Source organism: Salmo salar, chromosome ssa22 (genome assembly GCF_905237065.1).
Source record: "Salmo salar chromosome ssa22, Ssal_v3.1, whole genome shotgun sequence".
NCBI lineage: Eukaryota > Metazoa > Chordata > Actinopteri > Salmoniformes > Salmonidae > Salmo > Salmo salar.
The window spans coordinates 5,169,942-5,197,719 of record NC_059463.1 but is presented as its reverse complement, the minus strand read 5'-3'; the positions used below and the strand labels follow the sequence as shown (position 1 = coordinate 5,197,719).

Genomic DNA, 27,778 nt, shown 5'->3' with positions numbered 1-27,778 from the left:
GTCAAAACCACAAGTCCAAATCCCCATTTGCAGAACTAGGACAACCCACAGTTGAGCTCAGCTCAACGCTGATTGGCTAATTCTTTAATACTTTTCTTATCAAGAAAGGCCAAATGCTTACTGACATCTATCAATCAAACGCTACGACTGCAACATGTCATACTCTTTTGGTTCAGACTGCATCAGATACATGGGCTACATATACTGAGACTTAGGGGTGCTGTTTCCTTCGCTCTGATGATTTTTCCGGTGAGATTCAGTCAATTGCGAATTGACGGGAAATTATGAAAACACAGAGAGACGAAATATGAATTATTTTCTATATTATAATTTTTTTATTGGTCAAATATTTGGGGAAGCCTGGCTTCCCTTGGCACCCATGAATACACACCACTGTTTGTAATAGACTGTCATTGCCCCAATTAAAAAGTAAACATTGGCCATTGATTACATCACTTTTTTTACATGGTGGGGTCACAATTTCTTTTAAATACCAAAATAGGGTCACAGGCCAAAACATTTTGGAAACCCCTGGATTATACTGTATAAGACACGCACGTGCACGGACACGCACACACACGGACACATACGACTGCTGTGTCGGTAGTGTACTCCAGGGGAATGCACTGAGGTCTAACTTTCTGAGTACTGAGGACAAACTCGTTTTTAATAAATAAACTAGTTTTGTAATAGCACGTAATACTGCATCTCTATAAATACTCAAAATATCAAGAGAGAGGCTGGATTCATGTTCAATTTACAAAACAATGGAAAACAGAATGGAAAACATCGCACACTGCTGCTCATGATCCCAGGTGATATTTATTAAGAACGTTTCGACCCTTAGGTCTTCATCAGGCATCCATATCCCAGGTGGGGGTGGAAGGTCCTATATATAGGGGCAGTACTCACTGACATCACTTCCTGAAACAGGAGGTAACATTTTTTAATTTCTAACATAGTTTCACAATGTTAACATTCAATGTATCAAAATATATGATCATACACAGGGAATGTGATCAATATTTACAGTAAAATACATATAATATTCAATTAGGATGAACATTTATTTCTTTTACATATTGAAACTATAAAAACGGTTTCAAGTCAAACTCCTTATTAAGGCCAAGAGGAGACAGTGTGTTGAGCCTGTGGATCCAGAAAAAATCAGATTTGAGGAAGTTTCCTCTCAATGTCCCCTCTCCTGCGTGACATCTTGACCAGTTCTATTCCAAGGTATCTCAGTGAGCTAATAGGATGTCCAGCGTGTACAAAATGAGCAGCAAACAGATTTTTTTCAAGTACAAAACAATGTCATTGTTCACTGAACTGTGCATGTTTAAATGCATATTTGCGCAACAATCCTTTTGTGTGTGTGCGTGTGTTTCCTGTATCTTAATCTGCCGTGCACTGGGGGTAAAGGAAATTACTGTGGTTTCATGGCAATGACGTGTGTCACTGCTGTTTTACCTTCAATTGACAGGAAACACCTAAATCTGACTCCAACCTAGGATTGCAGAGGATGGGTATATTACTGGAATCTTTCTAAGTTTACTAGTATACTACCAGTATTTTGGTAACTTTCTGGTTTTTGTGGGAATTTTATGAGAGGACATCTGGTGGCCTTTTGGGGTGCTTCAGATTATCGCAGGTGTCTTATCTCTGAAACTCTGTGTGGCCTTATCACATGTAAAATATTTTAAATAATCAAATTAGAGTTTTTTTTATTTATTAAAGAAATGACAAAGCTATAAAACATTTTCCTAAATATAAACCATCAACTTGAATACAATGATGGGTTTTAGCATGAAATATCCTTTACACACTTTCATTTATTTTACTATGTCAATATGTCTTTGTTGTAAATGTTTTGATGACTGCCCCTGCCCCTGACCCTAAGCCTGCCTGCCATCCTGTACCTTTGCCCCACCTCTGGATTACCGACCTCTGCCTGACCCGACCCTGAGCCTGCCTGCCATCCTGTACCTTTCCCCCACTACTCTGGTTATCAACCTCTGCCTGCCTTGACCTGTCGTTTGCATCCCCTGTTGCTGTAATGAACATTGTTACTCTGACACAGTCTGCATCTGGGTCTTACCTTCAAACTCAAACCTGATAGTACGAACTGGCCATGGTGACCCAGCAGACCCGGGCCAGCTGCGCGATGCCATCTCCTCCCAAGGAGCCACCATCGGGAGGCACGAGGAACTGCTTCGTGGCCTTATGGAGGGGGACCAAACGTTGGCTGAACGACATGACCGGGCATTGGGCAGTTTGCTGGAGCAGTTCCGCGGGTTGTCTGGGAGGCAGTCTACCACGCTGCTAACCCCACAGCCCCTCAGTAACCCAGCTGCTAGCAGCTCCGTCTCATCGGCCACTCCGCCTTCTCGGGAGCCCCGTTTACCCAACCCGGAACGCTTCAATGGAGAGTTTAGCACCTGACGGGCGTTTCTAATTCAGTGTGCCCTCATTTTCGAGCTCCAAGATAGCTCTCATGACACTGATATACGGGAGGGCCCTCACCTGGGCTACTGCTGTATGGGAACAACAGTAGACCATATGCGTTAGTCTGGAGGGGTTCGTGGGAGAGGTGAAGAATGTTTTTACGCCCACTTCTCCGGGAGAGAAGCTGCCCGGAAGCTGATCCAGCTTCGGCAGGACTCCTGCAGTGTGGCCGACTATGCGGTGGATTTCCGCACATTGGCAACGGAGAGTGCTTGGAACAAGGAAGCACTGTTCGATATGTTCCTGCACGGCGTCTCGGAGGAGGTCAAGGACGAGCTTTCTGCTTGGGAGTTACCTACGGATCTCGATTCCCTCATCACTTTGACCATCCGAATCGATGGGCAACTACAGGAACGACGGAGGGAGAGGAAATTTGACTTCCTCTCATGTCCAGGGATTCAACCTTGCCTCAGAGTTATCCTGGAAGTCCCCGACAATCCCGTTGCCGAGAGAACCCGAGGCTTCCCGACCTTTCCCGAGAGTCGCGAAGATGGCTGAGTCACCGCTTCCCGAACCTATGCAACTAGCTAGAGCTGGGCTATCGCCAGCGGCATGGCAATACAGGATCAACATGAAGAGTTGTCTGTATTGCGGGACTCTTGGTCATTTTGTGTCCTCTTGTCCTTTAAAAAGGTCAGGCTCACTGGTAGAAGCGAGTCCATAGGGAGAACTTTCCTGCTTCCCTTGCTCACACCCCTTTTCATGCCATTCTGCTGTGGGGAATCCAGTCTCAATCTCGCCGGGTCCTCATTGACTCTGGGGCAGATAAGAGCTTTTTGGACGCTACCCTGGCTTCCAAGCTGAACATCCTCACTCAGCCTCTGTCCACTCCCATGGATGTTAGAGTGCAGGACAGGCGCTCTATAGAGCGGGTCACTGACATTACCACTCCCATCAACCTATGGGTGTCAGGGAATCACAGCGAGATTATTCAATTCCTGCTAATCAAGTCTCCTCAGATTCCCGTGGTATTGGGATACTCCTGGCTCCAGTGACACAATCCCCTAATCAACTGGTCTATGGTGCCATCATGGGCTGGAGTCCGTTCTGCCACGCCCAGTGTCTAAAGTCAGTGCAACCTGCCCCAGGACGTCTTCCTGGGGGCTCGGAAGATGCCCCGGACCTCTCCGCCATGTGTTCAACAAGGCCACTTCGCTTCCGCCGCACCGACCATATGACTGCAGGATTGACCTTCTCCCTAGCACCAGTCCGTCCCGGGGACACCTGTACTCGCTGTCGGGACCGGAGACCAAGGCTATGGACACCTACATTGGGGACTCCAGAGCTGCAGGATTTATACATAGTTCATCTTCTCCCACCGGCACAGGGTCTTTCTTTGTGGAGAAAAAGGACAAGACCCTTCGCCCATGCATCGACTACCTGGGACTCAATGACATAACGGTGAACAACCGTTACCAGCTACCACTCATCTCCTCAGCCTTCGAGCCACTCCAGGTGGCCACCGTGTTTTCCAAGCTGGCTCTACGGAACACCTGGTATGGAAATGGGAGGGGGATTAGTGGAAGATTGTATTTGGTCATGCCATTCTGCCTCACCTACGACACTGCTGTGTTCCAGGCTCTGGTAAATGATGTACTCCACAACATGTTGAACCGGTTTGTCTTTTCTACATTGATGACATCCTCATCTTCCCCCGCACCCCCAGGAACATGTGCTCCACGTCCGACAGGTTCTTCAATACCTCCCGGAGAACCAGCTGTTTGTTAAGGCAGAGAAGTGCGAGTTCCATCGCTCCACCATCCCCTTTCTTGGGTACATCATCTCCGCTTTGAGTGTCCAGATGGATTCTGGGAAGGTGAGTGCGGTGGTGGATTGGCTCCAGCCTTCGTCCAGGGTGCAGCTGCAACGTTTACTGGGGTTCGCCAACTTCTATCACCGCTTCATCCGGGGTTACAGCACCCTGGCTTCCCCCCTGTCAGCACTCACCTCTCCCAAGGTTCCGTTCACATGGTCCCCTGCTGCTGACCGGGCGTTCCCGGGACCTCAAACATCGGTTCACCACTGCACCCATCCATGGTTCATCCTGACCCTTCCCGTCAGTTCGTGGTGGAGGCCAACACGTCGGATGTAGGAGTGGGTGCGGTCCTGTCCCAGCGTTCTGCCCTGGACCTGAAGCTACATCCCTGTACCTTCTCTCATTGCCTCAACGCCACAGAGAAAAAATACAATGTGGGAAATAGTGAGCTTCTTGCAGTGAAGATGGCGTTGGAGGAATGGAGGCACAGGCTGCAAGGGGCGGAACACCCGTTCATCATATGGTCCAACCACAAACATCTGGAGTATCCCTGCACCGCCAAATGCCTCAACTCCAGGCAAGCAAGTTGGGCCCTGCTGTTCACACGGTTCAACTTCTTCCTCTCATATCGTCCGGGTTTCAAGAATGTTAACCTGTTATGGCTAGGGGGCAGTATTTTCACGGCTGGATAAAAAACATACCCGATTTAATCTGGTTACCACTCCTACCCAGTAACTAGAATATGCATATAATTATTACATATGGATAGAAAACACTCCAAAGTTTCTAAAACTGTTTGAATGGTGTCTGTGAGTATAACAGAACTCATTTGGCAGGCAAAAACCTGACAAGGTTTCAGGCAGGAAGTGGGCTGTCTGACAAGGTGTCGTTCTTCTTGTCTCTGTTTATTGAAGAGTGAGGATCTTAGCTGTCCCGTGACACTTCCTACGGCTGCCATAGGGTCTCAGAAGGCGGTAAAAAGCTGAATCGTGGCTTTGCAGGCTCTGGCTGAAAAAAAGTAGCGCGTTTGGGTAGTGGCTGGTTACAGTACTGTGAGACTCAGGCTCGTGCCTGCGTCGACCGAAAGCTTTGTTTACTTTCCTCAGTTTAGCTAAAAGGAGATTCCCGGTCGGAATATTATCGCTTTTTTACGAGAAAAATGGCATAAAAATGGATTTTAAACAGCGGTTGACATGCTTCGAAGTACGGTAATGGAATATTTAGATTTTTTTTGTCACGAATTGCGCCATGCGCACGACCCTGATTTACCATTTCAGATAGTGTCTGGGACGCACGAACAAAACGCCGCTATTCGGATATAACGATGGATTATTTTGGACCAAACCAACATTTGTTATTGAAGTAGCAGTCCTGGGAGTGCATTCTGACGAAGACAACAAAAGGTAATGAAACTTTTATAATAGTAAAGCTGATATTGGTGAGTGCTAAACTTGCCGGGTGTCTAAATAGCTAGCCCGTGATGCCTGGGCTATGTACTTAGAATATTGCAAAATGTGCTTTCACCAAAAAGCTATTTTAAAATCGGACATATCGAGTGCATAGAGGAGGTCTGTATCTATAATTCTTAAAATAATTGTTATGCTTTTTGTGAACGTTTATCGTGAGTAATTTAGTAAAATGTTAGCGAATTCCCCGGAAGTTTGCGGGGGGTATGCTAGTTCTGAACGTCACATGCTAATGTAAAAAAAGCAGTTTTTTGATATAAATATGAACTTGATTGAACAAAACATGCATGTATTGTATAACATAATGTCCTAGGGTTGTCATCTGATGAAGATCATCAAAGGTTAGTGTTGCATTTAGCTGTCTTCTGGGTTTTTGTGACATTATATGCTAGCTTGAAAAATGGGTGTCTGATTATTTCTGGCTTGGTACTCTGCTGACATAATCTAATGTTTTGCTTTCGTTGTAAAGCCTTTTTGAAATCGGACAGTGTGGTTAGATAAAGGAGAGTGTTATCTTTAAAATGCTGTGAAATAGTCATTTGTTTGAAAAATTGAAGTTTTTGTATTTTAGAGGAGTTTGTATTTCGCGCCACGCCCATCATTGGATATTGGAGCAGGTGTTCCGCTAGCGGAACGTCTAGATGTAAGAGGTTAAGCCAGATGCACTGTCTCGCCATTATAGCCCCACGGCTATTACCTCGGCACCCGAGACCATCCTTCCCACCTCGTGCCTGGCGACGGCACAGCCAGGGTATAGGGAAACAGGACCGGGAGGCACAGCGTTCCCAGCCGCACCCCGGGGGGGTCCAGAGAACCGGATGTTTGTGCCTGACGTGGTCCGCTTCATGGTCCTGGAGTGGGCCCAGTCCTCCAGACTGGCCTGCCCCCCGGGCTCCCGCCAGACCATGGCTTTTGTGCGACAACGCTTTGGTGGCACACCATGGACTCTGACGTCTCCACATTCGTCGCCGCTTGCACAGTGTGTGCACAAAACAAGACTCCTCGCCAAGCTCCGGCTGGTCTCCTCCAACCTCTGCCTTTCCCTCACCGTCCCTGGTCCCACATCTCCCTGGACTTTGTCACGGGTCTTCCCCCATCTGATGGCAACACCGCCATCCTGACTGTGGTGGATCGGTTTTCCAAAGCCGCCTACTTAATTCCTCTCCCCAAACTACCCTCTGCCAAGGAGACGGCCCAGCTCATGGTGCAGCACGTCTTCCGGATCCATCGACTGCCGGTCAACATGGTTTCTGACCAGGGCCCTCAGTTCTCATCTTGGTTCTGGAAGGCGTTCTGCGTCGGCCAGCCTGTCCTCCGGATTCCATCCCCAGTCCAACGGCCAGTCAGAGCGAGCCAACCAGGATCTGGAGACTACTCTGCGCTGCCTGATCTCCACCAACACCACCTCCTGGAGCCAGCAGCTGGTGTGGGTCAAATACGCCTGCAACACCCTTCCATGCTCTGCCATGGGCCTATCGCCATTAGAGCGTTCCCTGGGGTATCAGCCCCCGCTCTTCCCGAGCAGGAGAAAGAGGTCGGTATTCCTTCTGTCCAGATGTTTGTCAGCCGCTGTCGTCGTACCTGGAGGAGAGCCCGGACGGTGCTCCTCAAGACCACCTCCAGGCATCGATGACAAGCAGATCGCCATCAGACCCGGCTCCCCGGTATCGTCTCGGGCAGAAGGTATGGCTATCCACCCGGGATCTGCCCCGCTGGGTGGAATCCTGCAAACTCTCCCCCCGGTTTATCGGTACTGTCACACCCTGATCTGTTTCACCTGTTTCAACTGTCTTTGTGATTGTCTCCACCCTACTCAAGGTGTCATCCATCTGCCCCATTATCCCTGTTGCTAGTTAGTTTTATTGGTCAAGTCAACCAGCGGTTTTGTCTCAGCTCCTGCTTTTCCCCAGTCTCTCTTTTTCTCACCCTCCAGGTTTTGACCCTTGCCAGTCCTGTCTCTGAGCCCGTCTGCCTGACCACTTTGCCTGATCCTGAGCCTTGCCGTCCTGTACCTTTCCCCCACTACTCTGGTAACCGACCCCTGCCTGCCTTGACCTGTCGTTTGCATCCCGTTGCTGTAATAAACATTGTTACTCCGACACAGTCTGCATCATGGTCTTACCTTCAAACCTGATAATTAGGAAATTGTTTCTTTAACCAAATGGTCTATCCACTAGAAACTCATGGAAAAAATGGACACAGATATAAAAAATAAAAACACTTTTTTTAAAGTTATTCAAGTATAAATGGCCAAAGTTACCATAGAATGCCACAGATTACTATTGGTAACTTTGGTAAATTAATGGTAGCTTTGCAACCCTACTCCGACTTAACCCCTCACTATAGGCCTGACCTGTTTATCAAATCAAACATTATTTACCACATGTGCTGAATACAACAGTTGTAGACCTTACCGTGAATTGCTTAACCAACAATGTAGAAAGAGTTAAGAAAATATTTACCAAATAAACTAAAGTAAAAACGAATAAGTAACACAATAAAATAACAATAACGAGGCTAGAGTTGAAGTCGGAAGTTTACATGCACCTTAGCCAAATACATTTAAATTCAGCATTTCTTTCTTTCATCACATTCCCAGTGGGTCAGAAGTTTACATACACTCAATTAGTATTTGGTAGCATTGCCTTTAAATTGTTTAACTTGGGTCAAATGTTTTGGGTAGCCTTCCACAAGCTTCCCACAATAAATTGGGTGAATTTTGGCCCGTTCCTCCTGACAGAGCCGGTGTAACTGAGTCAGGTTTATAGGCCTCCTTGCTCGCACACGCTTTTTCAGTTCTGCCTACAAATTTTCTATGGGATTGAGGTCAGGGCTTTGTGATGGCCACTCCAATACCTTGACTTTGTTGTCCTTAAGCCATTTTGCCACAACTTTGGAAGTATCCTTGGGGTCATTGTCCATTTGGAAGACCCATTTGCGACCAAGCTTTAACTTCCTGACTGATGTCTTGAGATGTTGCTTCAATATATCCACATCATTTTCGGGTTCTTCGGCTTGCAAGCCTCCCCCTTTTTCCTCCAAACATAACAATGGTCATTATGGCCAAACTGTTCCATTTTTGTTTCATCAGTCCAGAGGACATTTCTCCAAAAAGTACGATCTTTGTGCCCATGTGCAGTTGCAAACCGTAGTCTGGCTTTTTTATGGTCGTTTTGGAGCAGTGGTTTCTTCCATGCTGAGCGGCCTTTCAGGTTATGTCGATATAGGACTCGTTTTACTGTGGATATAGATACCTTTGTATCAGTTTCCTCCAGCATCTCACAAGGTCCTTTGCTGTTGTTCTGGGATTAATTTGCACTTCTCACACCAAAGTACCTTCATCTCTAGGAGACAGAACACGTCTCCTTCCTGAGTGGTATGATGGCTGCGTGGTCTCATTGTGTTTATACTTGTGTACTATTGTTTGTACAGATGAACGTGGTACCTTCAGGCGTTTGGAAATTGCACCCAAGGATGGACCAGACTTGTGGAGGTTCATAATTTTTTTCTGAGGTCTTGGCTGATTTCTTTTGATTTTCCCATGATGTCAGGCAAAGAGGCACTGAGTCTGAACGTAGGCCTTAAAATACATCCACAGGTGCACCTCCAATTGACTCAAATCATGTCAATTAGCCTATCAGAAGCTTCTAAAGCCATGACATCATTTTCTGGAATTTTCCAAGCTGTTTAAAGGCACAGTCAATTTAGTGTATGTAAACTTCTGACCCACTGGAATTGTGATACACTGAATTATAAGTGAAATAATCTGTCTGTAAACAATTGTCTGGAAAAATGTCTTGTGTCATGCACAAAGTAGATGTCCTAACTGACTTGCCAAAACTCTAGTTTGTTAACAAGAAATTTGTGGAGTTGTTGAAAAACTAGTTTTGATGACTACAATCTAAGTGTATGTAAACTTCCGACTTCAACTGTACATACAGGGGGTACCAGTAACGAGTCAGTTAGTTGAGGTCATTTGTACATTTGTACCTCTGTAAGGGTGTGTGTGTGTGTGTGTGTGTGTGTGTGTGTGTGTGTGTGTGTGTGTGTGTGTGTGTGTGTGTGTGTGTGTGTGTGTGTGTGTGTGTGTGTGTGTGTGTGTGTGTTCGTGCATGTGGTGCATGTACAGTATGACATGCATGGCCAGTAGCAGGTGTTCAGTTAGGGGCAGGAGGGCTCATTTGAACCATAGCAGATTTACATTTTTGTGGAGCCACAGAACTAGTAGACAGCTATTGCAAAAAGCTTACAGCCTCTTCTGGGCCATTCTGGGAGATGGCAGGACTTTTATTGTGGCTTATATTAAGACAACATTAACATTCCCACGTGTGTGTGTGTTTTGAGGGAAAATAGGAGCATGTGACATGGATGTTGCTCTAATCCTGCTTACTGAGCTTAGAGACACGAGAGAGAGAGAGAGAGAGAGAGAGAGAGAGAAAGAGAGAGAGGGAGAGCGAGCGAGAGAGAGCGAAAGAGAGTGAAGAAAAGCCCTTGGGAGAGAGAGAGAGAGAGGGGGAGAGAAGAGAGAGGGAGGAAGGAGGCGCAGAGATGGATCGAGGGATAATAAGTAAGAGAGGAAAGAAAGAGAGATGGCCCATCCAGAGACAAGAAAAATACAGGGCTAGATGTCAACTCTCATAAAATCACAACAATCATGTTCACTCATGGAGTGGCTTTTTGAACGCCATCCAAAAACCATCCCGTCTGGACTCTAACTTGGCAGTGGCTGATTCTTGTTTTCATATGAATGGATGTTGGCTCTAACAAAAAAGCTAAATTGTTGATTTATTATCACAAATCAACATGTTTGTTTTACCACAACCATCATCAGTACCTGTTGAAGGATTATTTCGGTCGGCACCCAGAACCTAATCTCACGTGTGCGATAGCCAGCTACTCGACGCAATGGTATAAACAGTCTATCACGAGAGACTAGAATAGGGATAGCTGTTATTATATAGCCTCATCATTAAGCCATACATGGAATGACAACGATAGCAGAGTTGGCAATAGCACATAGGTGTATGGAATGAGACTAATTATAACTTCACTTCCCAAATGATGTACATTGTATCTGAAGTAGCATAGCTCTAGTCTCTCTGTCCGGGTGTCTTTCTGAAATAGCATACAGTAGCTGTTGTCTAGTCCTTGTCCTGTCTGTGTGTCTTGGTGTGTTGACCAAGGCTATCTGAAGTATCATAGCTTAAACCTATGCCTCTTGTCTGCGTGTTTCCTCTCTCTGTGTGTGTCTGTGTGTGTCGTGTCCGTGTGTGTCTGTATCTTGGCCCACTTGGCCCAGTCTTACCTGCAGATGGCTGTGTCTGCGGGCGGCCTCTGCCATTTCCCACTGGCTGAGGGACTTGGCAGCACCACCGATGGGCGTGCTCCATCCACTGAGCCCCATCTCGAGACCCATTTCCCTCACCTCGATCTCCTCATAAGGGTTCGGCAGGTTGCAGGAACTCTTACCTAAAGGACCAAAGTGGGAAAAAGGTGTTCAGGCTCTATGTATTATCCTTAATCATTTTAATGTCATGCACGGTGCATTTGAAAAGAATTAAAACCCCTTGACTTCCACATTTTGTTACGTTACAGCCTTATTCTAAAATGGATTAAATTTATTTATTTCTTTATCAATCTACATACAATACCCCATAATGACAAAGCGAAAACAGGTTTTTAGACATTTTTGCAAATGTATTAAAAATAAAAAACAGAAATACCTTATTTACATACGTTTTCAGACGCTTTGCTATGAGACTCGAAATTTAGCTCAGGTGGATCCTGTTTCCATTGATCATCCTTGAGATGTTTCTAAAACTTGATTGGAGTCCATCTGTGGTAAATTCAATTTATTTGACGTGATTGGAAAGGCACACACTTGTCTATATAAGGTCTCACAGTTGACAGAGCATGTCAGAGCAAAAACCAAGTCATGAGGTCGAAGGAATTGTCTGTAGAGCTCCAAGATAGGATTGCTTTCGAGGCACAGATTCCAGAAGGACAACCATCTCTGCAGCACTCCGCCAATCAGGCCTCTCCTCAGTAAAAGGCACAAGACAGCCCACTTGGAGTTTGCCAAAAGGTACCTAAAGACTCTCAGACCATGAGAAACACATTTCTCTGGTCTGATGAAATTAAGATTGAATGCCTGAATGCCAAGCGCCATGCTGTGGGGATGTTTGTTAGCGGCAGTGACTGGGTGTTTAGTCAGGATCGAGGGAAAGATGAACAGAGCAAAGTACAGAGAGATCCTTCCAAGATTCACCTTCCAACAGGACAGCAAGCCTAAGCACAAAGCCAAGACAACGCAGGGGTGGCTTCGGGAGAAGTCTCTGAATGTCCTTGAGTAGCCCAGCCAGAGCCCGGACTTGAACCCGATCTCTAGAGAGACCTGAAAATAGCTGTGCAGTGACACTCCCCATCCAACCTGACAGAGCTTGAGAGGATCTGCAGAGAAGAATAGGAGAAACTTCCCAAATATAGGTATGCCAAGCTTGTAGCGTCATACCCAAGAAGACTCAAGGCTGTAATCGCTGCCAAAGGTGCTTCAACAAAGTACTAAGTAAAGGGTCTGAATACTTATTGTGGTGTACCGTGAACAAGCCACCAGGGGGAGACCCGTCGGAGGGGACAGAAGGACGACCCCACCACCGTGGAGTCACCTCGCATGGAATTTCCCAGGTCAAGAGGAGTCGATGCCAACAGCGGGCCCCTGAGACAAGATGGGCTACGCAATAAACTACGTCACCTCCTGTTGGGCCCACAGGATGTACCGAGGACACTGGTACATCCTGGTAATAGTGATTATGCCACCCGATATCCCAAGGCCATTCCCCTATCGGCGGCAGTCTCCAAGGGAATCGCCTGGGAGCTGTTCCACCTCTTCAGCCGGGTGCACATCCCGAACGAGATCCTGACCGACCAAGGTACCAAGTTCATGTCCCGACTAATGAAAGCGTTGTGTGCTCTCCTACAGATAAAGCAGATCCAGACTTCCGTCTTTCACCTGTAGACGGATGGGCTCGTCGAACGGTTCAGTAAGACGCTCAAACAAATGCTGCGGAAGGTCATTGAGTGGGACGGGAAAAACTGGGACCAGGTACTACCCCACCTAATGTTCTCAATCCGAGAAGTGCCCCAAGCCTCCACTGGGTTTTCTCCTTTTGAACTCCTCTACGGGAGGAGACCACGCGACCTACTGGATCTCACCAAGGAGGTGTGGAAAGCCCAGCCGACCCCGTTACGCAGCATAGTGTAACATGTAAAAAGGATGAGGGAGCGGATGACAGCCATGTGGCCAGTGGTAAGGGAACATATGGAGAAGGCCCAGCGTGCCCAAGCCAAGATCTACAGGTGCTAGTTTTAATCCCCAACTTTGCGGCTATAGCCTCCCCCCTTACCGATCTGACCAGGGCTCACCTCCCAAAAACAGTGAAGTGTCCGGATGAGGCCAAAGCGGCATTCAGGCACCTGAAGGAAGCCCTGTGCTCCCATCTGATTCTCGTGACATATCACATTATGGAAATGTGATATTTCAGTTTTGTATTTTTAATGTATTTGCCAAAATCGCGAAAAATCTGTTTTTGCTTTGTCATTATGGGTTATTGTGTATAGATTGATGAGGGGGAAAACAATTGAACCATTTTAGAATAAAGCTGTAACATAACAAAACGTGGAAAAAGTCAAGGGGTCTGAATACTTTCCGAATGCAATGTATGTGTTGTTGTCTCCGGCTGGAGCAGCCTTCTATGTAGTCCAAAAAAGAAAAGGCGATAGCGCCACCCATAAAAGGCCACAACAATTTATTCCAATTAATTGTGCTATTATTTATTAAAAAGCTGAAGCATTTTGACCATGAAGTCAAAGCCAGCCTTGTATGTACTTTAATTATCAAGAAAAATCTTACTTCGGGGGATGGGGGCCGAGTGGCCCATGGGGGTCTGGGGGCCCCCAGGGACCATCAGTTGTCCGGTGGAATAGGTAGCGGTGTTGGAGGGGAGCGCAGCGAGGGGCATGGTTGGGAAGTGGCCCCCTCCTCCTCCCAGACCTGGGGTAGGGCTGTGACGGTTGACTCCTCTGAAGGCACTGTGAGAGTTGATGTCCTCCATGGAACGACAGAAGGTTTTGGGCACTGTTGTGGAAGGAGAGGAGAGGGAGAAGAGTGAACGAAATAAGATCGATGTGTGTGTTTATTACATGTTTGTATTAGCTAAGGGACCATGGAGATTAATTGACCGTATGACACACAAAACACACACACACAACCCCACCCCATTCCACCCCCTCCCCGCACTCACCCCACACCCCCATACCTGAGTACTGGTTGTTAGAGCAGGGAGAGAGAGATGACCGGGTCAGGAGTCTCATGTTGCCGTGGTTTGACATATTGTTGTTGACATGTTGTCGTACTGACGACAGAGGAGTGATGGGCACCTCCACCACATACGTAGCCGGGACATACAGGGGTTTGGCTTTACTGGCTGCCCCAATCCTCCGAACCTGGTAATAAAAATATATACACTGAACAAAAATATAAATGCAAAATGCAACAATTTCAAAGATTTTACTGAGTTACAGTTCATATAAGGAAATCAGTCAATTGAAATAAATAAATTATGCCCTAATCTATGGATTTCACAGATATGCATCTATTAGTCACAGACACCTTTAAAAAGGTAGTGGCGTGGATCAGAAAACCAGTCAGTGTCTGGTGTGACCGCCATTTGCCTCAAGCAGTATGACACATCTCCTTCGCATAGTGTTGATCAGGCTGTTGATTGTGGCCTGTGGAATGTTGTCCCACTCCTTTTCAATGACTGTGTGAAGTTACTCGATATTGGCGGGAACTGGAACACGCTGTCGTACACATAGATCCAGAGCCTCCCAAACATGCTCAATGGGTGACATGTCTGGTGAGTATGCAGGCCATGGAAGAACTGAGACATTTTCCGCTTCGTAAAATTGTGTACAGATCCTTGCGACATGGGGCAGTGCATTATCATGCTGAAACATGAGGTGATGGCGGTGGATGAATGGCACGACAATGGGCCTCGGGATCTCGTCACGATATCTCTGTGCATTCAAATTGCCATCGATAAAATGCAATTGTGTTCATTGTCCGTAACCCCCCCAACCCCTCTTTTACGCTACTGCTACTCTTTGTTCATCATATATGCATAGTCACTTTAACCATATCTACATGTTCACTCCTACCTCAATCAGCCTGACTAACCGGTGTCTGTATGTAGCCTCGCTACTTTTATAGCCTCACTACTGTGTATAGCCTCTTTTTACTGTTGTTTTATTTCTTTACTTACCTACTGTTCACCTAATACCTTTTTTGCACTATTGGTTAGAGCCTGTAAGTAAGCATTTCACTGTAAGGTCTACACCTGTTGTATTCGGCGCACGTGACAAATAAACTTTGATTTGCTTTATGCCTGCCCATACCATAACCCCACCGCCACTTCGGGGCACTCTGTTCATAACGTTGACATCAGCAAACCGCTTGCCCATACGACGCCATCTGCCCGGTTCAGTTGAAACCGGGATTCATCCATGAAGAGCACACTTCTCCAGCGTGCCAGTGGCCATCGAAGGTGAGCATTTGTCCATTGAAGTTGGTTACGACGTCAAACTGCTGTCAGGTCAAGACCCTGGTGAGGACAACGAGCTTGCAGATGAGCTTCCCTGAGATGGTTTCTGACAGTTTGTGCAGAAATTCTTTGGTTGTGCAAACCCACAGTTTCATCAGATATCCGGGTGGCTGGTCTCAGACGATCCCACAGGTGAAGAAGCCGAAGGTGGAGGTCCTGGGCTGGCGTGGTTACACATGGTCTGCAGTTGTGAGGCCAGTTGGGCGTATTGCAAAATTCTCTAAAATTACATTGGAGGCGGCTTATGGTAGAGAAATTAACATTAAATTCTCTGGCAACAGCTCTGGTGGACATTCCTTCAGTCAGCATGCCAATTGCAAGCACATTCAAAACTAGAGGCATCTGTGGTATTGTGTTGTGTGACAAAACTGCACATTTTAGAGTGGCCTTTTATTGTTCCCAGCACAAGGTGCACCTGTGTAAAGATCATGCTGTTTAATCTGCTTCTTGATATGCCACACCTGTCAGGTGTATGGGTTATCTTGGCAAAGGAGAAATGCTCACTGACAGAGATGCAAACAAATTTGTGCACAAAATTTGAGAGAAACAAGCTTCTTGTGCGTATGGAAAATTTCTGGGATCTTTTATTGCAGCTCATGAAACATGGGACCAACACTTTACATGTTGTGTTTATATTTTTGTTCAGAATATATGCCATTTAGCAGATGCTCTTATCTAGAACGATTTAGGGGCATATCCTAACATTCATTTCAGTCAAATTTTCACGTAGCTTCCATTGACATCAATACATGACTAAGTTTAAATTTGACTTAAGTGGAAGTAAGGATTTTCCCAATACATTTTATAGTATGCGATCCCAGCTGGATTCCTAGCACCATGCTCGTACCAACCGAGCCACACAGGACGTCCTTACCTGCCACCAGTCAGTGTTCGTCTTCCTGAGCAGAATAAACCGCTCCCCTTCTCGGATGCAGACCTGTCGTCCATCTGTCCCGCGGTACTGGTAGTCATACTGAGCCTCCAACACCACCGTGCCACTGGGAACGCCACACACAGTAGGCACACTCACACTGCTAACACTGCTGCTCACACTGGCACGGCTCCCCCTGCTGGACACACTGCTCACACTGGTAATACTCCCTCTGGTGGAGGCTGAGGGCTTGGTGGGTGAGGCTATTGGGGAACGGCGCCAGCTGCCTGACAGCATGGTGGATGGATGTTCCTGGCTGGTTAGACTGGGGTTCAGTGGGGGGTGTTGGGGACAAGGGGAAGGGTGGCGAGGGTGGGGTCACAGGTGACACTGGCACGGGGTAACGGCGATGACTGTTGCCAGGCCAGCGCCATGCTCTGAAACACAAACAGAACAGAACTGGGTTAAATGTAAATATGGACAAAATATGGCAAGCATCACATCAACACCATTTAATATTTACATTTACATTTTAGTCATTTAGCAGATGCTCTTATCCAGAGCGACTTACAGTAGTGAATGCATACATCTCATACATTTCATTTTCATTTCATGCATTTAAAAAAAAAAATTGTACTGGCCCACCGTGGGAATCGAACCCACAACCCTGGTGTTGCACACACCAGGCTGGCGTTGCAAACACCATGCTCTACCAACAGAGCCACAGGGAAGGAGTATCACAATCTCAGACCCCTATATTAAGCTTAGATCTCAATACATTTATATGTTAGTCATTTAGCAGACGCTCTTCCCCAGAGCGACTTACATGAGAAATTAGGGTTAAGTGTGTTGATCAAAGGCATATCGAAAGATTTTTCACCTAGTCTGCTCTGGGATTCAAACCAGCGATCGTTCGGTTATTGGCCAATGCTTTTAACCGCTAGGCTACCTACCACCCCCATACAAGGCCTTAATACACAACAAAGCTCTGAACTAACTGGCAAACAAACGTTACGGATCCACACCATTTCCTCGCATAATATAAACATCAAGTAGTAATTATGTTACAAAGCAATTGTATTCTAAAAAGAGGGCATTGCCATTGATTTGCAATCCTTCATTTGTTTAATGGGGCTCATGCAATTAGAGAGAGAGAGAAAGAAACCAGAGTGTGCTGATCAACCAACCAGTATCTAAATCCTTTTTATCCATGGCATCATCAGAGAGCTAAAACTGTCCACCGACCAACCATAACAACACATACACACATTTACAACTCTGCCCTTACCAGACCCACTTACATAACATACCTAACAGAACACCCATTTGAGACTGAGATCCTGAGAGCAGCCCACAGCAGGTCTTAGTACCAGACTGGCAGAGAGGCTGAGGCCTTTTCTCTCTCTCACCCTCCCTCTCTCCCTCCTCTCTCCCTCCTCTCTCTATCTTCTCTCTCCCTCTCGCACAGTAAATATTGCACTCAAGGAGGTTTCAAAAAGATCTCTATCTCTCATAATCCACAGCACAGCAGCACTTTAATAAAAAAAAAAAGCTCTGTGTGAGGCCTGTGTGTTTGTGCATGCTTGCGTATGTTTGTGTGTGTGTGTGATTGCGTGCGTGCGTACATTTGTGTGTGTGTGTGTGTGTGTGTGTTTGCTTACGTACGTTTGTGTGTGTGTGTGTGTGTTTGCTTACGTACGTTTGTGTGTGCGTTTGTGTACTGTTTTAGTGCGCGCCAGCTGACAAGAGTCAACACAGCAGGTAAAGCATCAAAGCTGATGGGATTCCCAATTCCCTCACATATGTGTTCCGAGCCTGGATCTTAGCGTTCTATCCATCTATCTATCCATCCATCGACTATGTCTAGACTTCTATCAGAAGCTCTAGCAGTGGATTTTGAAACAACAAGTGTTTTTTATATTTTCTTTAATATTTTCTTATTTTTTGGGGGGGGGGCTTTAATATTGCGGATAGATTGTCACTTCCATCAATGTAATTGTCGGCATCATTTCCAATCCCCCATATATTTTGGGGGTAAATACATATATTTATTTATATACACATATATACATAAACATGCATACACATACATACATACATAAGTGTTAGATACAAAACAGAACAGAAGCAGGGCAAGCACAAAAACAGGAAACCACTTTCAGAGCATCAACATCCAAAGTGTATGGTGAGGTCCTATTTCTCCTCTTTTTCTTTTCCCTCTGCATCTTTCGACACTGGTGGCCATCGCTATGTCTGTTCCACTCAATACCAGAATGAGTCAAAATAGGAAACAAATGAGATTACTAACCCTGTTATGACCATGTTGGCCAACATGAAGAGAGAGACAGGTTGGCCAATGATACGAGCATGGAGAGAGAGAGCCAGGTTGAGACTACTATCTTGTGACAAACTATTTATATAAATATAGTTGGCCAACCCACGAGAGATTTGGTTCTGGGTTCTGAGAACTGAGACTAAAGCCCCACACCCGAACAGAAAGACAGACAGTGAGAGGGAGAGAGACACATATGCTGGCAGACGGACTCTCAGAACTGGGGTAGCTACCCCCCATGCCAGGCTGTGCCAGTTAGAGAGGGCCCCACATGACTCAGGCCTGGCAACAACAACAACAACAGTGGAGAGAGAGAGAGGTGGGGGGGGGGGGGTTCAGAGAAAAAGGAGAGAGAGAGGGAACGAGAGCAAGAGAGGGAGAGAGAGAGAATGAGAAAGATAGATAGAGAAATAACAAAGTCCAGCTCAGACAGACATCAACATCCAGTTACACTGTAGACTGCGTGCACTCTTGTGTGTGTATTATATTGTGAATGCATGCCTGCACAAATGCATGTATATGAGAGACACGTAGATCTAATCACCATGTCTGTGTTGTGGTCAGTCTTGAGGTTGGCTGGTCAGCAGTAAAGATGGAGGGGCTGGGGGTTCTATGATGCAATCTGTCACAGTACTAACATCCCAGCTGGCCAGTCAACAGTCAACCTTCCAAAACAATGAAGACACACTGGACTAGTCAGTCACACGTTAGCCCAGCAGAGAGTCTCATCATCTGCTCTGCTTTAGGGAGGATTAGGGGACTACCCAATAGAGAGTTAACGAGGCTAGTGGCACTGCCAACTGACACACACACTAAGGCACACACAAATGCACGCATGAAGGCATGCACACACACACACACACACAGTCTCACTCCTAATCCCAGTTGAGGGATCTTGGATGAGCTCAGTGAACCCTAGTAACTAATGCTACCCTCCCATTCAGGACCAATTTGCCAGAAGAGTATATGTGTGTGGGCCTCTGCCTCCGTGCATGCCTTCCTGAGTGTGTGTGTGTGTGTGGCCCCTGTCACGTGTCGCAAACAGCCTAGGCCATTCGCCTCACTGATCATCCAGCCATTGATTATTGTTCCGTGCTTATAGCTCAGAGCTGTCTGAATAGTCAATAGACCCAACTGCCAAATCAACAGAGCTAGGCCTTAAAACTCCTCAACTCTAACTCCAACTCCAACTCGAACAAAGAACACGCAACAATGAACACTTGGGAAAGAAGTGTTATTTGTCACTGCCACTACTTGGAAGTCACATCAGATTTGCGTGATGTGCTGGTTGTGCTATGAGCATAGAAATAGAAAGGGAAACCCCATTAGAGTCATTGGGTCCGAGAAGGAATTCTGTTTCTATGGGTATGAGTTATATGTCCTTGGGTATCATGCCTGACCCATAGATCCACAGAGACACAATGCATTCTCTTATTCTATTTTTATGTTCTAGCCTTTCAGAGGAGTCAGGAAGAAGCGGAATCGAGAAAATTGGGAATTTCACATTTTCCACAAACTACAGGGCATAGTCCAAATTGCTAGTCTGTCTCTCTAGCTGCTGTTGATGTGCCAGGTATCATGGATTAGCCTAGATTAAATGGTCCTTGTTTTTGTTAATCCACACTAAATTTAAACACAAATATTAAGTTGATAATTGTCAAAGGATCAAAAGTTGTCCCTCCCTGCCATTCCACCCTGCAATGACCCTCACTACTATTTGAAGACAAGCGTGACTGACACACGACATCAGGGATCCGGCTTGGACTGTACTGTTTACTGACCGAACACGTGTTTGTTTACTGCAAATCACATTGGATGAACATCCAATTACCATTATTGATATAAATATGAATGACATTTGTATCACTTCAAATGATCAACAGTGATCAACACTCCCTTCAACCCTGCAATACCACTCCTATTTGAAGATAAGCTGTGAAGATTGTCCTAACTGACTGAGCTGGTATATCCCTGCATGGGGCTGTTACATCCAGGGCCAAAACAGCTTTTCATACTCTCAGCTCTCACTGCTGTGTGAATCATTGATGAGCAGACCAGAGAGAGACACTGAATCACTGAAACACTCTCTGGAGGTGATGCGTCCAAAATGTCACTTTAATCCCTAAATAGTGTACTATTGTTGACCAGGGCATAGGATTCCATTTCGGGTCAATATGGGTCCCTGTCGGAGACTAGCCTTTCAGAATTAGAGAGAGATTGAGGTGCAGGAAGAGGAGCATAATTATTGTAATTTTATTTATTTTACCAGGCAATTAAGATAAGAACAAATTCTTATTTACAATGACGCCTGGCAAGTGGCAAAAAGCATCCTGTGGGGCAGGGGGCGGGGATTAAAAGTGTTGGGTAGGATGGTCATCTGAATCAAGGTTAGTTTGGCAGATGGGGTGAAGGAGTGATTACGATACAGAAAACCAAGCCTAGATTTAACCTTGGCATGCAGCTTGGTTAAAGCTGGAATCCGCATTAGGGGAAACAGCGCCACTGTTCGCCCCAGCACATTTGTTATTGTTTTGTTCATGAAATGAAGGAGGGCAGAGAAAGCCTGCTGGATGCTCAGAAATAATAAAATTCAGTGTGTGTGTGTGTGTGAGAGAGAGAGAGAGAGAGCGAGAGACAGGGTGATCTACTTAATACATTTTGTGTGTGCGTGCAGGCGTGCATGCATGACACAGTGTGGTTTGCTCAATACATTTTGTTAACACGTAGCACTCAGCATTATTGCAAATCTATGTAGCAACCATTCACAACCTGTGGCTGTTACTCAATAAGGACTAAATGACCTGTCTGATTTACTAAAAACCTTTGTGAGTATTATAGCATGTAACTTTAAGACAATATTATCCAAAACCTCACCAAACCTTTCAGAAATAGCTTGATTGAGTTTAAAAGTGCATGTATGTATATTGGAATTCATAGTGAAACTTGTGTTTTAAAACAGATGAATATTATTACTAAGCCAATACTGCATTCTTATGTTGGTTTATGCAATGTGTTATAATTTCAAATCCTAACTAATGCTTACTAAAATTCGCCAGCAGGGCGAAGGCCATATCAGGTTCAGGCTTTTCTTTTTAGGACCATTAGGGACATGCAGCTTAGCATTATAGTAAGGTTTTGTTCCAAATGGCATTCTCTCCCCTATATGGGTCATTCTACAGAAGAGGTACAAATTGGGGGTTGGGAAAAAAAATTCACATTTGTTCACATTCCAACATAGGTAGACATACTCACACACTTTGTTTTATTGCATATTTAAAATATTTACCTGAATTTCTTACAACCCCACTAAATTTGTCACTACTAAAACATAGTGTATAAGTTACAGTAAAGGGAGAACCATGCATAGTAGTGATCAGATTCATTTTTGAAATTGTATTTGCATACCAAATTAAAAAAAATAGTAAAAACATGATTTTTAACCATATTTTTGAAACCTTTACATTGAATTTAGATAGATATACTCTGTATTGTTCTCTGTAAAATGTTCAGTGTGGATTGTATGAATCTGAAACTTGTTGATGGACTGAATTACTTATGCCTCTAACTAATTATTTTGGAAAAATAACAGGGTTATCTGCGTCAAGTGTCCATCATAGAGATAAATGGAGATCTCTAGATCGAGATAACTCATTTTAGTATAAACATTGCAGGTCAGTTAGGATCACCACTTTATTTTATGAATGTGAAATGTCAGAATAATAATTTCTTTCGTCACATTCCCATTGGGTCAGAAGTTTACATACACTCAATTAGTATTTGGTAGCATTGCCTTTAAATTGTTTAACTTGGGTCAAACATTTCGGGTAGCCTTCCACAAGCTTCCCACAATAAGTTGGATGAATTGTGGCCCATTCCTCCTGACAGAGCCAGTGTAACTGAGTCAGGTTTGTAGGCCTCCTTGCTCGCACACGCTTTTTCAGTTCTGCCCACAAATGTTCTATGGGATTGAGGTCAGGGCTTTGTGATGGCCACTCCAATACCTTGACTTTGTTGTCCTTAAGCCATTTTGCCACAACTTTGTCCATTTGGAAGACCCATTTGCGATCAAGCTTTAACTTCCTGACTGATGTCTTGAGATGTTGCTTCAATATATCCACATAATTTTCCTACCTCATGATGCCATCTATTTTGTGAAGTGCACCAGTCCCTCCTGCAGCAAAGCACCCCCACAACATGATGTTCGCACCCCCATTCTTCACGGTTGGGATGGTGTTCTTCAGCTTGCAAGCGTCCCCCTTTTTCCTCCAAAGATAACGATGGTCATTATGGCCAAACAGTTATATTTTTGTTACATCAGACCAGAGGACATTTCTCCAAAAAGTACGATCTTTGTCCCTATGTGCAGTTGCAAACCGTAGTCTGGCTTTTTTTATGGCGGATTTGGAGCAGTGGCTTCTTCCTTGCTGAGCGACCTTTCAGGTTATGTCGATATAGAACTCGTTTTACTGTGGATATAGATACTTTTGTACCTGTTTCCTCCAGCATCTTCACAAGGTCCTTTGCTGTTGTTCTGGGATTGTTTTGCACTTTTCACACCAAAGTACGTACATCTCCAGGAGACAGAACGCGTCTCCTTCCTGAGCGGTATGACGGCTGCGTGGTCCTTGCGTACTATTGTTTGTACAGATGAACGTGGTACCTTCAGGCGTTTGGAAATTGCTGCTAAGGATGAACCAGAACCAGAGTTCTTGGCTGATTTCTTTTGATTTCCCTATGATGTCAAGCAAAGAGGCACTGAGTTTGAAGGTAGGCCTTGAAATGCATCCACAGGTACACCTCCAATTGACTCAAATGATTTCAATTAGCCTATCAGAAGCTTCTAAAGCCATGACATCATTTTCTGGAATTTTCCAAGCTTTTTAAATGCACAGTCAACTTAGTGTATGTAAACTTCTGACCCACTGGAATTGTGATACAGTGAATTATAAGTGAAATAATCTGTCTGTAAACAATTGATGGAAAAATTACTTGTGTCATGCACAAAGTAGATGTCCTTACCGACTCCAATCTAAGTCTCCAAACCAAGGCCACTAGATCAAGATTCCATTGGCCCTTTCTTCAATTGTAAGAAAGTCATATAGAGTAAACTTGAGTACAGTACAATACAGTAGACTAGAGCACAGTAGCGTACAGTACAGTATAGTAGAACACAGTAAAGTACAGCACAGTAGAGTCGGATACAGTACGCTACAGTAAAGTAGAGAGCAGTAGAGTACAGTAGAGCACTGTAGGTAGAGTACAGTACATTGCAGTATAGTGCAATACAGTATAGCACATTAAAGACATCTATGTTTTGGTCAAATAGATGTCAATGTTTGGGCTCTTGGAGGGTTGGAGCCACCCTGCTGGCTATGTGTCTTAATACTCTACACTTTTTGTGGTTCTCTGTAGCTCAGTTGGTAGAGCATAGTGCATGCAACTTAAAAATGGAGATAGCCTCAATGGCGCTGCCCGTGCTGTTACATTATTGAATAATCCCCACAGCTAATATATGGCTTGCTATCTTTAATTTGGACAGATGTACATCTCAGCAAGATATGTGCACCACGTCATTGCTCTCCCTCGCTCTGCTGTGGGCGCATGATATGCAATTTGATAGCTATCATTCATATGGCGAGGGGCTAAAGCTCATTAGTTGAACTGGAATTTCTAGGGGGCTGCCCCATGTGGGGGAAAATGGACCAGCACAGCCTCCAGAAAAACAGTTGCTTTCAAACTAGGGATTTCATGGCTAATTGAGGTAAGACACTAATTATGCAACGATGATCTACACATCCAGCCCAAAGCAGGAGTTGCCAAAGTTCTGGAGCATGTCTTTAAGGAACATTCATTCTACAGCCTTTTAATGTGTATGTTTGGTTGTGACATCAAAAGGTGGGAAAGCATTTAAAAAATATATTTTCTAAAAATAAAAAAAGAGTCATTAGATCCGTATCTTTCAATGCAACAATAGAACAACTCTCAGCACAAATCCAGTCCGGCTGCAACTCATACTGTTATTTCCTGCATTTCAAATGGATTTCTTTGTTTAAATCTAACTTTTCAAATCATCAGGGGTGAAAAAACATAGCAGTTTTCAAGAAATGGGAAGAATTAGAACCAACCTTTAATTTCCAGAAGGTTCTGAACTCTAACAGCTCTCCAACCATAGACATAAAATCTTCCTATGACTCCAGCAATCTGGGTGCAGACTAGAGAGGCTGAGCCCATAGATACACACATCATTGGCTGAGCCTCAGTCTGACTCCCACAGGCCTCCCTGCCCCTCCCAGAAGCCTGCAGCTCATTCATTGATGTTTCTGGTGAAAAGCACAGAGACCATTGATCCACCAGGGATGGGAGGGAGGCACAGAGCTGTCACAAGCTATCAGCAAAGTCAAAGACCCACTTTCTGCAATAGTAACATCACAGAGAGTGAATTACTCACAGAGTGTGCGATACCGCCAGGGACCATTGCAGTGCATTAAACCTCTCTGGGTAATGCAGATTCAAACACAGTGGCTACACAGATAAGCACAATCATTTATAGTGTTTAGTACAGGTTCCTAGAAAAGTGTATATGGTATAAACACTTCAAACATGGATGTCTGTACAACATTATCTCACTCTACCTCTACCTCTCTCTCTCCGCGTCCCTCTCACTAACTGTCTGTCTGTAGGACTGCAGTAAGACCTGTAAAAGGGTCTAACCTTCTGTTAGATGAAAGAGTCAGTGTGAGGGATTTGGACAGCATGTGAGGGATGGACGACATACAACTACACTAAGAAATTGTGTTTTGGCTGTGAGCTTTAAAAGAAGATCAGTGGAGTGACATTTCGGGGATTTCTGATTTCTGATTTCTCTCTCCCCAGAGAAGGTCACTGCTGCAGACAATCACACTGATAGCACTGAGCTTAAAAACACATGCACACACCTATGCATGCAGACATATGCATGCAGACATACGCACACGCACGCACACACACACACGCACACTGACAGTGACCATAGTAATTCTCCAGATTACCCAAATATCCCAATCCCAAAACAATAATCCTGTACTCAATACAATCTGAAAACCACTGGCTGCCACACAACAATTATCTCCACAGGACACTCCCTCAATCCAGCACAATCTCTTCTCAATAGGCTAAAGACTGAGATTCACCAATGAACCCAAAACAGCATGTTATCAACAGAGTAATCTCGGCACCCAGAATCATATCACTTACTTGATTTTAATATGAAAAGCAAAGAGACCATTGATCCACCAGGGATGGGAGGGAGGCACACTGTTTTGGGACACTGTAAAGTCCATAGAGAATAAGAGTACCTCCTCCCAGCTGCCCACTGCACTGAGACTAGGAAACAGTCACCACTGACAAATCCACGATAATCAAGAATTTCAATAAGTATTTCTCTACGGCTGGCCATGCTTTCCACCTGGCTAACCCAACCCCGGCCAACAGCTCTGCACACCCCGCAGAAACTGGCCCAAGCCCCCCGCCACCGCTTCTCCTTCACCCAAATCCAGACATCTGATGTTCTGAAAGAGCTGCAAAATCTGGATCCCTACAGATCAACTGGGCTAGACAATCTGGACCCTCTCTTTCTAAAATTATCCGCCGCCATTGTTGCAACCCCTATTACTAGTCTGTTCAACCTCTCTTTCATATCGCCTGAGATTCCTAAAGATTGAAAAGCGGCCGTGGTCATCCCCCTCTTCAAAGGGGGAGACACTAGACCCAAACTGTTACAGACCTATATCCATCCTGCCCTGCCCTTCTAAAGTCTTCGAAAGCCAAGTGAACAAGCAGATCACCGACCATTTCGAATCCCACCGTACCTTCTCCGCTATGCAGGTTTCCGAGCTGGTCACAGGTGCACCTCAGCCATGCTCAAGGTCCTAAACAATATCATAACCACCATCGATAAAAGATAGTACTGTGCAGCCGTCTTTATCGACCTGGCCAAGGCTTTCGACTCTGTCAATCACCGTATTCTTATCGGCAGACTCAACAGCCTTGGTTTCTCTAATGACTGCCTCGCCTGGTTCACCAACTACTTCTCTGATAGAGTTCAGTGTGTCAAATCGGAGGGCCTGTTGTCTGGACCTCTGGAAGTCTCTATGGGGGTGACACAGGGTTCAATTCTCGGGCCGACTCTTTTCTCTGTATATATCAATGATGTCACTCTTGCTGCGGGTGATTCTTTGATCCACCTCTACGCAGACGACACCATTCTGTATACTTCTGGCCCTTCTCTGGACACTGTGTTAACAAACCTCTAAACGAGCTTCAACGCCATACAACACTCCTTCCGTGGCCTCCAACTGCTCTTAAATGCTAGTAAAATGAAATGCATACTCTTCAATCGATTGTTGCCCGTGCCCGCCCGTCCGACTAGCATCACTACTCTGGACGGTTCTGACTTAGAATATGTGGACAACTATAAATACCTAGCTGTCTGGCTAGACTGTGAACTCTCCAATCCAAAGTTAAATCTAGAATCGGCTTCCTATTTCGCAACAAAGCCTCCTTCACTCATGCTGCCAAACATACCCTCGTAAAACTGACTATCCTACCGATCCTTGACTTCGGCGATGTCATTTACAAAATAGCCTCCAACACTCTACTCAGCAAATTGGATGCAGTCTATCACAGTGCCATCCGTTTTGTCACCAAAGCCCCATATACTACCCACCACTGCGACCTGTATGCTCTCGTTGGCTGGTCCTCGCTACATATTCGTCGCCAAACCCACTGGCGCCAGGTCATCTATAAGTCTTTGCTAGGTAAATCTCTGCCTTATCTCATCTCATTGGTCACCATAGCAACACCCACCCGTAGCACGCGCTCCAGCAGGTATATTTCACTGGTCATCCCGAAAACCAACACCTCGTTTGGCCGCCTTTCCTTCCAGTTCTCTGCTGCCAATGACTGGAATAAATTGCAATAATCACTGAAGTTGGAGACTTATATCTCCCTCACTAACTTCAAGTATCAGCTGTCAGAGCAGCTTACCGATCCCTGCAGCTGTACACAGCCCATCTGTAAATAGCCCATCCATCCAACCAACTACCTACCTCAACCCCATATTTGTTTTTGTTTTTCTGCTCTTTTGCACACCAGTATTTCTACTTGCACATCCTCATCTGCACATATATCACTCCAGTGTAAATTGCTAAA

General features: G+C 45.3%; 1 protein-coding gene across 1 annotated transcript in view; it reads right to left on the bottom strand.

Moving 5' to 3' along the window:
• LOC106582667 (rho GTPase-activating protein 15) overlaps positions 1 to 27,778 on the bottom strand; it is a 64,894-nt gene that overhangs the window by 35,204 nt on the left and 1,912 nt on the right. Inside the window, exons 2-5 of the mRNA XM_014165943.2 lie at positions 16,261 to 16,694; positions 14,043 to 14,229; positions 13,637 to 13,861; positions 11,033 to 11,196 (exon numbers count right to left, since the gene is read on the bottom strand). Coding sequence (XP_014021418.1) covers positions 11,033 to 11,196; positions 13,637 to 13,861; positions 14,043 to 14,229; positions 16,261 to 16,554 — 870 coding nt within the window. The 5' untranslated portion in view covers positions 16,555 to 16,694. The remainder of the gene's footprint in view (positions 1 to 11,032; positions 11,197 to 13,636; positions 13,862 to 14,042; positions 14,230 to 16,260; positions 16,695 to 27,778) is intronic.